The following is a 14,653-nucleotide window of genomic DNA, read 5'->3' as shown; positions in this document are numbered from 1 at the left end:
TTATTTACTAGAATAATCTTGATTGTTCTATAAACACCATGCACTGTGCTGTTTTTTTACCTTTTTTGTGTTTTTCAGTTTTTCTTATTTTCTCTTGTAAAGCTGCTTTGGAACATTGCACATTGTGAAAAGCGCTATATAAATAAAATTGAATTGAATGAAACCAACATCCCTTATTAAAATACTTGTAGCAAAGAGAAACCAGACTTCATACTGTATCTTAGAAAATGCTCCATATGACGTATCTGTAGTAAACACTGCAAATATGGAAGCTCACAGTCTTGGTAACACCACCCATAGAGCTATAAGATGATCCATACTCCAGTTTTTATTTTCTGCAAATAAATGCAAATAGGCACAATATTTTTATTTGAAATTTGGGAGAAATATTGATAATAGTTCACAGAATAAAACAAAAATGATCCTTTTACCTAAACTCATGCCTATAAATAGTAATTTCAGAAAAATGAAAATAGTTTTGAAATGGTCTCTTAATTTTTTCTATAGCTGTATATCATAAATCATATTATTTTTTGGTGGTTCATGTCTTTTAATCTACTGCGCTACACTGAAAAATGCACATATTTTAACTTAAAAACTTTAGTTTAAAAGCTGCCCTAAACTTTTAAGTTGAATCAAATTGGCTCAAGTCACTTGAATTTAAATAACTGATTTAAAAAAATCTGTAATCATTTATCAAATATTTAATAACTTAATTATACAAAATAATTTGCTTATTTCGTATAAATAGGTAAAATTTGTTTTAACTTAAACATTGAAGGCAGAATGCCTTCTGTGTTCAACTTGAACAGTAGGGTTCTGGATTGATGCCCAAAACATACACAGAGGGCCATTGCACGTATATTTGGTTTTGAGATGTTATGTAACCATCATAGATGACCATTCTGATAAATAGGTGCGTTGGATCATTAATAAAACAATAAAGCATCTTTTTAAATATGCCCTCTTTGTTGCTTTTGGTCGAATAGGGTCAGTTCTGTAATTTTGGCCAGCAGTGAGCTGTAAAGGCTTTATTGATGCAAAATCCAGATCCTGTTCTTTCTCCAGTTCTTTTGGTCTCTGGATGAAAGGAGCTCCCCCACGATTTAGGCAAAGGTTGACTCTGCCATGGCCAGCGGCACCCTGCAGTGGGCAGAACCATTCAGTCTTTAGGGGATGAGATTTGTATTCAATATTTTCTGCTTTGCTTCTAAACACTCACTAGACCAAAAGTACATACCATCAGACAAGCTTTTATAATACTGAAAGATGTTGTAACTATTTTCCAACAATCCCCATCTTTAAATCACAGCAGACATTTTCCGTACACTTTTGAACTCTCTTTTGCATAACTGTCTCATCCACAGTAGTTGTGTGGGACTGTTTGGATTGGAAAGTGCTGTTTACTTTAAGCCTTGTGGGATGTGCGACTGGGTTAGTTTATGAAAGGAAAGGTATCTCCACCAACCACACACACACACACAGTTTGTTAGAAACACAACATGGCCTTATCTGTTTAGGAAAACCACCAAGAAAGTATTTTAAGAACTCGCAGTTATGTTACTCTGACATCAAAGTACTTAAATAACTATAATTTGTCACATTGGAATGCATAAATATTGCATCACACTTGTCAGTGTCATCTCGTCAAGTTCACTTTTCAATGCTGTGATGAGTTATTTTAATCCGCTGCCATTTCGACAACAGACAATACCTCACAAAACCCTGCGTTTCCATGACAACATGACTCACAATAACTGTTTGAGCGTACCTGAGCCAGCTGGTAATGCCTTAAAAGACTTATTTCATGCTGTTTCTGTTGCCAAACAGCTCTATGTTTAGCTTCTTTACCATTGTTATTCTCAATAACACTGCCTGTATTGCGTGTCCCGCAGCACAAAAGAGCTATTGTGGGCTTTTAAAATAAAGTGTTTTTCATTTTAAAAACCTCAAGTTGGAATTTAAATATGTTATTGACCACCATCAAACAGCAATGAGTGGCTGGCATGAGTCTGATAGTGACTGGAAATGTAGAGATGCCATGATCTGTTAGATTCACTATACGCACACACACTGCAGTAGATGCTGGCGTGCCACCTGTGGCTAGATGCACATGTCAGAGATAACAGAGGCAGTGATGAATTATCTCACAGCTGCAATGTTTTACCCGTGCTTACACCACACTGCGACATTACACAGTTACCGGAAAACCATCCACGCTCACGAACACCTACAGCGCCGTTTTGTATAGATTTATCTGCGTTGTGTGCATTAAATTAGCAGTATATCAAAATAATGGCAATGCCCACAGTGTATAATAACTGTTTATAAGGTGTTGACATTGAAATGGAAACTGTTTTGGAGTCTGCTCAGCCTTAATTGTAATAACATGGCATTCAAGCATATTAGTCATGTGTGCTATAATAAAAGACTGGGGAACAATGACCACTCAAGGGGCATTAGGACAACAAAGACTCGATGTTTGTTGGTGTGTAAAGCAGATCTAAAGTATGGTCAGCACGAGTGTGATTATCCAGTAGTTTTTTGGAGGATCAGAAATGCAATATAAAATACATAACTATGTTTTTAGAGCTGTATAAAGACCTTACATAATGAAGCATTATTTTTTCTTACCTTAGAATCAGCTCTTTCTATCTACACACATCGCAAGGAATTTGCCGTGTTGTTTCTATAGTAGCCCTAGACGGACAAACTGCCCTACAGAGCGCTTTTCGTAAATACGTTATCTCCTTCGGCCACCGTAGTGCTTCGAAATGGAGGGTTAGAGTGAGCCGTTGGTTGCATATTCGCAACCTCACCACTAGATGCTGATAAGTTTCATACATTGGACCTTTAATCAAATAGAGACTAAAGCATATAAAAAGCAATTTTTAGAGTAGAGTTTGTGCATAGGCATTCTTTGTGCATTCTTACTGTGCATGCTGTTTACCCAGAATCTGTTCACTCAGTTTATGGATGGTCACTTAGTGCCAATAACAGCAACACAACATTTTTCATGGTAATATAAGATTTAGCTAAATATACTAGAACAATATGTATGTGCTGATCACACCCCCGCATTTCCAGAATTAAACTCAAAGGGGAAAAAATGATGCTTTTCTATTTTCAGTTGGAGACCATCTTTCTTCAATTTGCCACAGTCACAAGAATGAAAATCTCACTAGAGCATGCAGGGAGCTTGAGTTATACAGAGGCCTCAAACGTATGCACAAATCATTTAACATAAGCAATAGGGTACTGGTTTACAGGAAATTTTATAAGATGTCTTATCAGTCTTGTAATTTTAAGCTTCCACATTATTATTAAAAGTTGTGTGTGCATGAGCTGAACTTGTGAAATGTATTTACATAATATTAACAACTTAATACTTTTGTTTAAAGAACTACAGTCCACATACAGTACAAAATTATTTCTAACCACAGCACATTTCCACAGTTGTTTATTATGACATTCTGTGTAGAAGCGGGTTAGAGCCCTTGATGCCATTTTGAGCCGTTTTCCCTGATGGTTTAAATAAATGTCAGGAAGTCATGGGGGATTACTGATATAAAGTCAAGCTATGACAGGGACAATAAAAAGCACTTAACCTTGTCCCTCTTGACCTCAGCTAGGTGCTACAGTACACGTATGGGCCAAGTTAGTTCATTTATCTCTAGACATGTCTTCGCCTTAACCGAGATATTATTTCCACCGAGACCTAAATGTGGGGTCAGTTTTATTTATATGAGTGTATGTCACATTTTTACATAAACCTTTATTGTCTGTTCATTATTTTACATCATATATTGCATTTGTAGAGATGACCTTATCCTTTCAGTTATTTTGGTGTTTTTTACAATAGCCAATTTGTCTAAAAGGGGAGCAAAAGTTTCAGTGACATTTAATGGCAAAATCATACTAACGGTCACTAAAGCTGACAGAGAGATATATAGTGTATTTAAGTACAGTACGGAGTGCAGGTGAGTACATTCACAGGCTCTCTTTTATACAGACAGACACAGGTGGGATAATGAGCCTTTATCATGCTGATGGATTTACAATAGAGGAGACACCCACGGTGTGCTTGTCCCCAGAAGCACAGCTGGCTCTGTCTCTCAGCTATTGTCTTGCTCGTTTTGATTTGGCATTTGTAAAGAGCTGATTGTGAGCCTGCTTCTGACTCATGTGCTCCCCGGGGAAACCCATCACTGAGGCACCTGTAGTGCTGCTTCATTAGAAGTTTTAGATATCACCTGCTTGCTTCTGGTCATTATACACCTTTTTTACAGCTTTGATTATTTTCAACCCCACAGTTACGCGGTATGTATTATGTTGTTTTAGTAATATGTTGAATAATACAGGTTGCCAGGTGAAGTTTAACTTTTAATGTATTTTTAAAAACAATGCAATGGTTTGACGATAAATTCGACACGATAAATGTTTGGATCTGACTTAATACACAAGATTTAGATTGCAGTCTTTATGCACATAAAAGGCCTCCCACAGTCGCAACCCTTGTGCGCATGATCCAATAACGAAGCAGTACTGAGCGTGATAGAGTCCCTGAGCTCCACCAACACTAGCATTGAGAAGCGCAGGACTGAACGCATCTAGCACGATGGAAATTGAACGGCGTTGTTCTGCAATAAAAGTGGAGTTTATTAATCTGAAATTATTTTTAATGGTGTGTTAAAAATGGGAAATGTGCAGACGTGAAAAGAAGACGCGATTACGGTTCAGCACTCTGGACAGCGCACGCAAGTTGCGCCTGACGCAACTCACCGGAGTTATTTGGTCTCTGCTCAATAAAACGTCGCGTTTAACCGACGAAGGATCATGCAACTCGTAACATATTTACCAATAACAGGGGCAAATACACCGCAAGTGGACTTTTAAAGTGAGAAATGGACTTTGCGGAAATCCTATTTGCTTTGTTTATCGTCGTGGTCGCGATCGTTTCTCTGTTGTCGAACTTACTGGTGTTGCTATGTTTCATCCACAGCGGCGAAATACGCCGACAGGTGCCAGGTGTGTTCACCATGAACTTATCGTTTTGCAACATACTCATTTCCGTCCTGAACATGCCGTCCACTTTAGTGGGGATTGTAAAAAACCAGCAGCCTTTTGGGGACTGCCTCTGTCGCACGGTCAGCTTTCTGGAGACCTTTCTGACAGCCAACAGCATGCTGAGCATGGCAGCGCTCAGTATAGATCGCTGGATCGCCGTGGTTTTCCCGCTGAGTTACTCCAGCAAAATGCGCTACCGGGACGCGCTGGTCATGGTTTGTTATTCGTGGCTTCACTCGTTCACATTCTCCCTCATCCCGCTGCTTTTCTCCTGGTTTGGCTACAGTCCCATTTACGCATCCTGCACGTTGCATTTGGACGAGGAGAGCTCACGGATTAAGTTTACCGTGTTTACAATCGTCTTTCATGCCACCAGCTTCACGCTCTCCCTCCTGATTTTGTGCGTTACATACTTAAAGGTGTTAAAAGTTGCCCGCTTTCACTGCAAGAGGATTGACATTATAACCATGCAGACCCTCTTCTTACTGGTAGATATTCACCCAAGGTATTTACGACAATCTATTCTCAGTATGATTTTAGGCTTGTTTCCAAGGTTCCCCATCCTGACATATCTCATTAACACGTTGTAATTATTCTTTTGTAGTGTAAAGCAACGCTGTCTCGCGGAACAAAAGAGGAGGAAACAGCGCGCAACTAAGAAAATCAGCATTTTCATTGGATCTTTCATCATCTGTTTTGCTCCTTATGTCATTACAAGGTATGTGCTATTTATAACGTTTTAATTTAAAGCTGTGCCACATAACCTGTGATGGAATAAATGAGCGATATTTTAAGATGAATACTGATGGGAGCAGAATTACGCACTGAAGCTGTTTTATTTTGAGCTATTGATTTTGTTGTAAAAAAAAATGTTTCACTACTATAATTGTCTCGAAATGGCGTCATTAAACTGAGTCGTGAGATGACGTTAACAAGTCTGAGGTGACAGGACACACAAACACTTTTAGTTGCTCAGGTGATTGGCTCATGATTCCTAAATAAAGCTCACCTGATCTGAAAACATTTTCTGTCTGCGACATTTAATGTTCCCTTTAAATGGACTTATTAATTCACATAATGATATTTAATGAAATATTCTATACAAAATCATGTTCAGATTTGGCATATTCCTAGCATTCAAACCAGAATAGCAAGATTCAGTTTGGTTCTTTCTTACATGCTGTCAATTATTGTTAATGGATTCTTTTCTGTTTCCAAGGTTGGCTGAGCTTCTTCCCCTTGTGGATATTAACCGACACTGGGGTATTGTCAGCAAGTGTTTAACATACAGTAAGGCAGCTTCAGATCCCTTCGCATACTGCCTCCTGCGGCAGCAGTACAAGAAGGTCTTGGTAACAGTAGCCAATCGGCTGCTAAAGCGTGATTTGTACCCCTCCTCTGGACACAGCAGCTCTATGGACACAGAGAATGACTACAGTCTTCAAAGGATTAGCTAATGACACAATTGCACAAGCTGGAACATCTCAATGCCTTGATTTCAAAAGTGTGTGAGAAAGAACGTCTAATTGTGTGTGCGTGTGTGTGTGTGTGTGTGTGTGTGTGTGTGAGAGAGAGAGAGAATGAGATGGAGAAACAGAGGATTGTGTGCCGCTGTTGGGGATGGTACTGTAACATTGATGGGCCACTCTAATGTAACCAGAGTGTGGTGATAAACAGCAGCTCAGTACAAAACAAACATATTCACACTAATTCTGGGCTGCAGAGCAACATCGTGTCACATCTTGGCTTGACATCATGGTGCACTTTATACTGTGGTACAGTATATACTTTAATTCTAATGTGTCCCCAGCTAAAAAGATTCAATCAAAAAGATTAAAAAGCGTAATATTTTCTGGGAATTTCTCACGGGACTGAGATTTTGAGAATCTACAAAATGCCAATTCATACCAGTTTACTTGGTACTAATGTATATTTTTGATGTGCCATTAGAGTTGACTCTCTTGTGAAATGACTTTCTACTCCCAAGCCTATTGGTCACTGGACAGTGATGCACTTTGTTATCTTAGTATTTGATATTAGTGACAGAACAGCCAAAGTTGAACATCTCTGATATCAGAGCTATTATTTTAACTGAATGTACTAGATTCATGTAACAGCTGTTCATAGCGCTACATTGTATTTTTGGTGGAATGTTGCGAGTACTTTCTAAAGGTGAATTTGTTAGATTCTTGATGTAGCTACTTTGCACAGCACAAGGAATTTATAGTGTATTTATTTATTAAATATTTTTCAGTGAAGCAGTTGTGGGGTTTATGGCGTATCGGAGTTCAAACTACTTAAGTGCTTTATACAGCTGTATTAGTGCCAGATTTGTTAACATTTGTTGAATCTACTGTTTTGTGAAAATGGTGCAATAAAGATATATTGTAGGAATATATGAATATACTGTATATATATTGAAGGAATAATTATAAATCACACAATGATTTAACCTTTAACTGAAAAAAGGCTGCTTAACTAAATTAATAAGTGGTGCACTTAATCAATGCATTGTTAAAGCTTTCATTTTGCATGGGTGTTTTTCTTTCTGCAAGTTTTAGAGAGAAATTTACTTTAGTTAGAAATTTCTAAACATTCATTATTCGTCATTTTATTCACTAATAGATGAAGAAGAGCGACAGAAAATGGGTAACACTCTGCAACTTAACATAGTTAATGAATTAGCTAACATGAACTAACAAAGAACAATATCTTTTTCAGCATTTATTAGTATTTGTTAATGTTAGTTAATACTAATACAGTTGGTTATTTCCTATTCATGTTAGTTCATTATGCATTAACTAATGTTGCCAGATGCAACTTAAATTAAAAAAATGTACGAGTATCCTAAATGTTGAGATAAATAAATGCTGTAAAAATGTTAACGACAGTATATTTAACTATTACCAAATGCAACATTATTGTAACGTGTTATCAAAAAAGAATTTGGGAACGTGTTAGAGCAGAAATCCAGAAGAATGCGTCTTCAGAATCCTGTTTTGTGACCATCCAAACGAACCACGGGACACCGTACACACTGTAGTGAAAACAGGGACTGAGTAAGGCTTGGTAAAAAGCCATGTTTCAGCGCCAGGGGTGAGGTAGACTAAAACCTTCCGCCATCATTTCGTTCAGTCCTGACGTTTTTGCTGGTGTACAGTTATTGTCGAGTTGAGCGTTTATTTAACTCGATAACTTTTTTAAGGATTACACATACAAGTTTTCCTCTTTAATAAAATAGATGACGAAACAAAGCGCGCACGGGAGCAGTATCCGAGTCTGAGAAAGTTTTATATGAGTGGATCGTAGTTTGGACAGCAAAATGATAAAGATAGTTTTTCTTCTAAACGCTGTGACTCTGGTTCGCTGTGTTCTTCCTCGGTGTGAACCTGGCAACTATTTTCAGGGTAAGTCGTTTTTACATAGGCTACGAACATTTATAATGACACAGTTTTTTAATACTTATTTTCGTTATTATAATTAAAAAAGTATTTTTAAACTTAACTTATACAAACTTCAAAGCGCACAAGACTGAAACTACAAAAGTACGATGTTAACATACACGGGTTTTTTTAATGATTGACATTTGCTAAGTCTGTTCTATAGAGTTTGTATGTAATGTTGATTTGAAAACGCTATCTGGTTGTTTAAAACATAAATGTCAAAACAAAATTTGTTACAAGAGTTGCTTTATAGCGCCATCGAGTGTTTCTCACAGTAACATGCTTTTTTCACAGGTTGGTGTAAAGTTGCGGTTGAGCCAAAACGTAAGTGCTGACTTGTTTGCATAAAATCAATGTCCCATAATTTGCATTACTGTCATCATTGAGTTACCCAAACCTTAGTTCCGCTGAACACAAAGGTAGATATATGGAGGAACCTAACCACTTCTGGGCCACCTTTGACTACCATTGTAATTTTTTCTGCTATGGTAGTCAATAGTGCCCCAGACCTATTGGGTTACTTACATTCTACCAAATATCTTCCTTTGTGTTTAACAAAGAAATGTATACAGATCTGGAACAACTTGAGGGTGAGTAAATGATGACAGAATTTTCATTTTTGGTCGAACTGTCCCTTTAATGCCATATAGGCTATACATTTCACCAGGGTTAATGCTATAGTCTTTTACTGTATAAGAGAAACTTCCAGACCCATCTTATTATATTAAATCACATTACATTTTCATATTTGTCCTTTATTCGTTTGGAAAGTGGGATAATATGTAGGTGTAGATGACCCCTTTCACACAGCTCCAATTTTTGGGATGGAGGTTTGATACATTGTGACAGAACAAGGAAGTGAGAGAAAAACTCGATACTTCATTTTTCTATTTTAAGATGAGCTCTTGTTGAGAAATGAAATCTTCTGCAGACTTCAGCGTTTCGCCTCATATGGCTGCCCAAATGATCGATTGCGCTATGAAATATTGAGATCTTAATCTGAGAGAGAAAGTAGAAGAAAAAGCATTGGAGTAGCCTAATAAGTGTAGTCTACTTTCACAGCCAGACACTTTTTATTCATTGGTTATACTTATTTGACAATAGCACCACAATTTAAGAAGATATACTACAGACAAAACAATTTATATTACAGCTCACAAACATGCACAGGCAATAATGCATTGTTTAATCTCTTTAAAGAGGACATTTGACAAAACTGTGACTAGACCACATTCTGGCTACAAATATGTTTGTTATTCTTTCCTCAGCAAAATGCACAGACGTTGTACTTGGATACTGTGATGATATGTCCTACTCCAAGACTTTATTCCCTAACCTCCTCGAACACAAGACACGTGAAGAAGCCGAGCTGAGCACAGAATACCTGCTGTTGAGCGTGATCCATTCTTTACTAAATGGAGAGTGCAACCCGGACATTCGCATGCTCGGCTGCTCAGTGCTAGCCCCACGCTGCGACAACGGCAAGATCATAAAACCCTGTCGCAGCTCCTGTGAGTTAGTGCAGAAGAGCTGCGCGCACGCATTTGAGGGCATTGACATGGCTTGGCCTTATTTCTTAGACTGTGATCGTTTTTTTGTCAGTGAAGAGGAGGGCTGCTATGACCCTTTGGAAGGCCTGAGAGGTAAATCTACAGCATTTCTTATTTCGATACGCTCTTAAAAATAAAGCTGCTTAAAAGGTTCTTCACAGCGATGCCATAGAAGAACCATTTTTGGTTCCACAAAGAACCATTCAGTCAATGGTTCTTTAAAGAAGCATCTCTTTCTTACTTTTTTATAATCTGAAGAACCTTTTTTCTCCACAAAGAACCTTTTTTGAAACATAAAGGTTCTTATGATGTTAAAGGTTCTTCTATGCCATCAAAGAACCTTTTGAAGCACCTTTTTTAAAAGAGTGTAGGTGCCTTCCGATAAACTTTATGAAGGATTTAGTTTTTTCTTTAAAGCCTTTAAGGTTTGTTAAATTTGCACACCACGCTGCCATGTCATTTTATAGCAGTTTTTGTTGCTGTCTGTTTGCCAAAACCTGTAATGTTTTTAATTATTCCCATACCACTGGGTTTTTTTGGAGCTAGACACCGTTTGAATTTTCCCACAAAGCTTCAGTCTTCATCTTTGTTCTACTGTGGAAATTGCATCCACAGCAACTTTGTTTTTTTAGTGTCAAAGATGGCTATGCAACTTTCAAGTTGTTGGATTTACAGTATAGAGAATTTATTTCCAAGCCTTTTTAAAATTTATTTATATTTTAATTTGACTTACAGTTTTATTTTTTACAGTTTTTTATCACTTGCTGTTTTTATTTATTTCGCCCATAAATCCCTCACATTTACTTTCTCACCCAAAATGTGTAATATTAGACTAATCAGTGTCTGTGTAACTCTAATAATTTCAATCACGCACATTTAGTCATTTTTCCTTTAAAGAGATGCAGGAGATGGTCATGCCGAGTGTCTCTCCTGAAGAGCCTTCTACAGCTATTAAGTTCGCCTATCACTCCAACACCCAGATGTTTAACATTCTGAAAAAGACAGCGGCTCAATGTCTCCATATCTCCAGAACATACAGCATTGGCAGAAGCGTTGAAGGCGAAGATCTGCTTGTGATCGAGTTTTCAAGCAACCCTGGAGCACATGAATTACGTAAGTAACTTCTGAAGCTGTAGGTAAAGCTTGAACAGACATAAATTCCAAAGGATTTTCCCACAGTTTGATTTGCAACACTGAAGTTGAACACGAGATAAGCACTGTTTTCATAATGCTTCAGGCATTTAAACATCAACCCATAAACATTAACTCGGTGTCCTTAAGAAAGAAGTTCTACAAACTAGGCAAACATTTACTGAAAAATAATGATGAAGAATACAATTGTTTACAAAAGTGTACAAAACAGTCTTTATACTTTTCTCTGCAGTGGAACCAGAGGTCAGATACATTGGAAACATGCACGGGAATGAGGTCATGGGCAGAGAGCTTCTCATCTATCTTGCCCAGTACCTGTGCTCTGAATACTTACTTGGAAACATTCGGATCCAGACTCTTGTAAACACCACCCGGATTCACATTCTTCCATCCATGAACCCTGATGGGTACGAGCTGGCCTCTGCTGACATGCAAAGTGGAAGCGACACTGATTATGATGAGGTAAAAAAAAAAAACATTCTCATTCAGAAATAAAGACTTTGTGAAAGTTGTTTTCATTAGGATCTAAATATCCATATAAAGCCATGAAACTTTTATATAAAGGTAACAACTTACTTGCTTCAGGTTGCCCAACCCAGAGCGAATTCTATTGGCAGAGCCAATGCGCAGAATATAGACCTCAATAGGAACTTCCCAGACCTCACCTCTATCTTTTACAACCGTCGCAGATTCAAACGAAACCGTAGCGATCATATTCCCATCCCCACTTCTTACTGGTTTGGTAAGGTAGGAAGCACCCTGAACAAAATTGTGAACAAATGCACTTCTTTTAAATTGCAAATATGACTACACACAGGCATGTGTGGCTTGTACGTGTGCAGGTGGCTCCAGAATCGTATGCTGTAATGAAATGGATGCGCTCGATTCCATTTGTCATATCAGCCAACCTTCACGGGGGAGATCTGGTGGTCTCTTACCCATATGACCTTTCAAAACACCCACTAGAGAACATGTTCTCCCCCACTCCAGATGAACAGGTCTGCAATTTTTATATAAACTGAACTGTTTAGATATGACTTGTATACCTGTTGATTATATAATTTATTATATATGATATTGCACTAAATATTCATTCATATTGTATCTTCTACTGTGAACAATACAAATACAAATAATAAAATATTTGTAAAAAAAAGTCTAAACTCAAGATCTGGGTTTAACTACAATTTACAGCTAAAACCCTGACAATTTCCCCTTGGTTTTTCTTCATGTACATTATGTAAAACATTTCATGTAAAACATGGTAAAATGACACTTCGAAATTCAATTGCATGTTTTTACATTTCTTTTTTCGATTGCAGGTGTTTTCAAAGTTAGCCAGAACATATGCAGATGCACGTGCCACGATGTCAAATGATGACATGAGCAGGTGTGGAGGAACGTTTGGCGATAAAGGTGGTATAGTGAATGGAGCCAAATGGTATAGTATTGCAGGGGGTGAGTTACGAGGACACAACTGCCAGTTCAATTAAATAAATTAATATGTTAAATAAAAGAAAGCATTTTCATTTAACCATCTGAGAACTGCTGGACTATGATAAGGACGTTTTTATATGCTCATCTTCAGCTTTCGTCTTTTGGACAGGAATGTCAGATTTCAGCTATCTCCACACGAACTGCTTTGAGATAACAGTAGAGTTGGGCTGTGATAAATTTCCAGCAGAAGAAGACCTTTACGCAGGCTGGCAAGAAAACAAGGAGGCTCTTTTGAGCTTTATGGAGGCGGTGAGCTCATTCTCTTTTTGAGAGCGCTGCGCTAATGCTTGCTTCCTCAAGCCCTTTGCACTGCATTTATTTTTATGTGTTTTCCGTAGACCGTTTATTCATTTACTCTTCAATGTGAAAAAAATGAAAAGAGGAATAAATCTATTTATGCCTGTTACAGCTAGACTGAAATGTAAATTATACAGTACAAAGTGATAGTTTGTGTTTGTGTGTTTTCCACAGGTGCATCAAGGGATTAAAGGTATTGTAAAGGGTGAAGATGGAAAAGGGATCAAAGGAGCCACCGTGTCTGTCAAGGGTATAAGGCATGACATTAGAACAGGTGCGGCAGTCAGGCTGTATGCTTACAGTTGGTATTAAAAACATTTAAAAAACAATATTTTATCACCATGATCATTATTAACATCATTATGCCATTGCTTTAATTCAAAATAATTGAGAAATTAAAAAGTTAATAGTTATATATTTTAGTGCATCTTTCATTTTAATTGTCATCGATGTTGTCATAACTTTACTGCATTTATTCTCTAATTATCAGCCGAGGATGGAGATTACTGGAGGTTACTGACATCTGGCATCTACATTGTGACAGCCTCTGCACCAGGGTACTCCAAGGCCATGAAGAAGGTCCATCTTCCCGCTAACATGCAAAGAGCTGGCCGTGTAGATTTTGTGCTCAAGAATGATGAAGTGCAGCCAGAGCTTGACACATCTGTTGATACCTATGAACGGTTTGACCCTTTCAACCAATTTTCTCAATATAATATAAGAGATATTGCGCAGAGAGAAGAGAGAATACAAGAAAAACCCTGGTGGTGGTCTTATTTCACTCGCTCCACTTTCCAAGCACCCACCTGGCTACTTAGAAGGCATTAGAGCGCCATCTGCTGGTCAAATGCACAATCTTCCATTTTTTTCAATCATGGGACCCCCTCAGCACTGCACATGAAGCCATACACTTATTAAAAATACTCGTTGTTGATAATTAGACAAATTAATTGGAAGCCATCAGCTGTTAATGATAACAAAATTGCCAGTGTAAAAATCTTACATAGTCCTAGTGCTCCAGGTTTAAAAAAATAATACAAGCCTATTTCTAAACGCTGCCGTCGATATATATAACGTTTTAAATTGATCGTTTTTTCTGTACTCATTTTAGTTTAAAATGTATGTTCTAAAATGTATGTTCACAAATAAAATAAATACCTCAGCCCTACAAACATCTTAGTGCAATGTTTCTTTTTTAGAACGCATACATTGGATCCAAGACCACACCGATGGGATTCCCTGTCCCAAGCCGTATTTGGATCACCAGTTTCGTTGATTTGTTATTATTTATAACGGAAAGCTAGTACAATAGATGCAATTGAGCCATTATTAATATAAAATACCATAAATCGCGATTGTTCTATTGACCATCAGTGCTTTGTATGTCAAAACGTGGGGGAAGATTAATTGCGTAATTGTAATGACAGCGCTTCTACTGCTGCAGCCCACTATGATCCTTTGTCTACCCTACCACCAAACCACGCGTAATGATTCACAGAGGAAATTGGCTCGCGTTGATTTAACACGCAAAACTCGTCATTTTTAAAGTTAAAGTTTTCTGTTACGCGCGTGAGTGTGTATGTTTGTGATTTTCTAAACGTGAATTCACATAATTATTAAGGAGTTCATTTACAGTAATAAAAACAA

General features: G+C 37.6%; 3 protein-coding genes across 3 annotated transcripts in view; all 3 read left to right on the top strand.

The window, feature by feature from the left end:
• Nucleotides 1–1,019, top strand: part of trmt44 (tRNA methyltransferase 44 homolog) — an 8,718-nt gene extending 7,699 nt beyond the window's left edge. Inside the window, exon 9 of the mRNA XM_057326861.1 lies at nt 990–1,019. Within this exon, the coding sequence (XP_057182844.1) occupies nt 990–1,019 (30 nt within the window). The remainder of the gene's footprint in view (nt 1–989) is intronic.
• A 3,538-nt stretch (nt 1,020–4,557) lies between these two features.
• On the top strand, nt 4,558–7,455 carry LOC130557242 (G-protein coupled receptor 26-like). Its single transcript, XM_057338882.1, has 3 exons — nt 4,558–5,572; nt 5,672–5,785; nt 6,287–7,455. The coding sequence occupies exons 1-3, from the start codon at nt 4,905–4,907 to the stop codon at nt 6,522–6,524; spliced, it is 1,020 nt and encodes a 339-aa protein (XP_057194865.1). The 5' UTR covers nt 4,558–4,904; the 3' UTR covers nt 6,525–7,455.
• A 702-nt stretch (nt 7,456–8,157) lies between these two features.
• On the top strand, nt 8,158–14,139 carry LOC130555455 (carboxypeptidase Z-like). Its single transcript, XM_057335678.1, has 11 exons — nt 8,158–8,474; nt 8,805–8,834; nt 9,779–10,153; nt 10,958–11,173; nt 11,445–11,674; nt 11,798–11,959; nt 12,055–12,210; nt 12,535–12,670; nt 12,819–12,958; nt 13,181–13,280; nt 13,497–14,139. Exons 1-11 carry the CDS (start codon nt 8,390–8,392, stop codon nt 13,832–13,834), a joined length of 1,968 nt encoding a protein of 655 aa, XP_057191661.1. The 5' UTR covers nt 8,158–8,389; the 3' UTR covers nt 13,835–14,139.
• Nucleotides 14,140–14,653: the final 514 nt, after the last annotated feature.

The sequence above is a fragment of the Triplophysa rosa genome, linkage group LG1 (genome assembly GCF_024868665.1).
Source record: "Triplophysa rosa linkage group LG1, Trosa_1v2, whole genome shotgun sequence".
NCBI classification, from domain to species: Eukaryota; Metazoa; Chordata; class Actinopteri; order Cypriniformes; family Nemacheilidae; genus Triplophysa; species Triplophysa rosa.
Note: the sequence above shows the minus strand (reverse complement) of the source record. Positions and strands in the feature narration are given on the sequence as shown.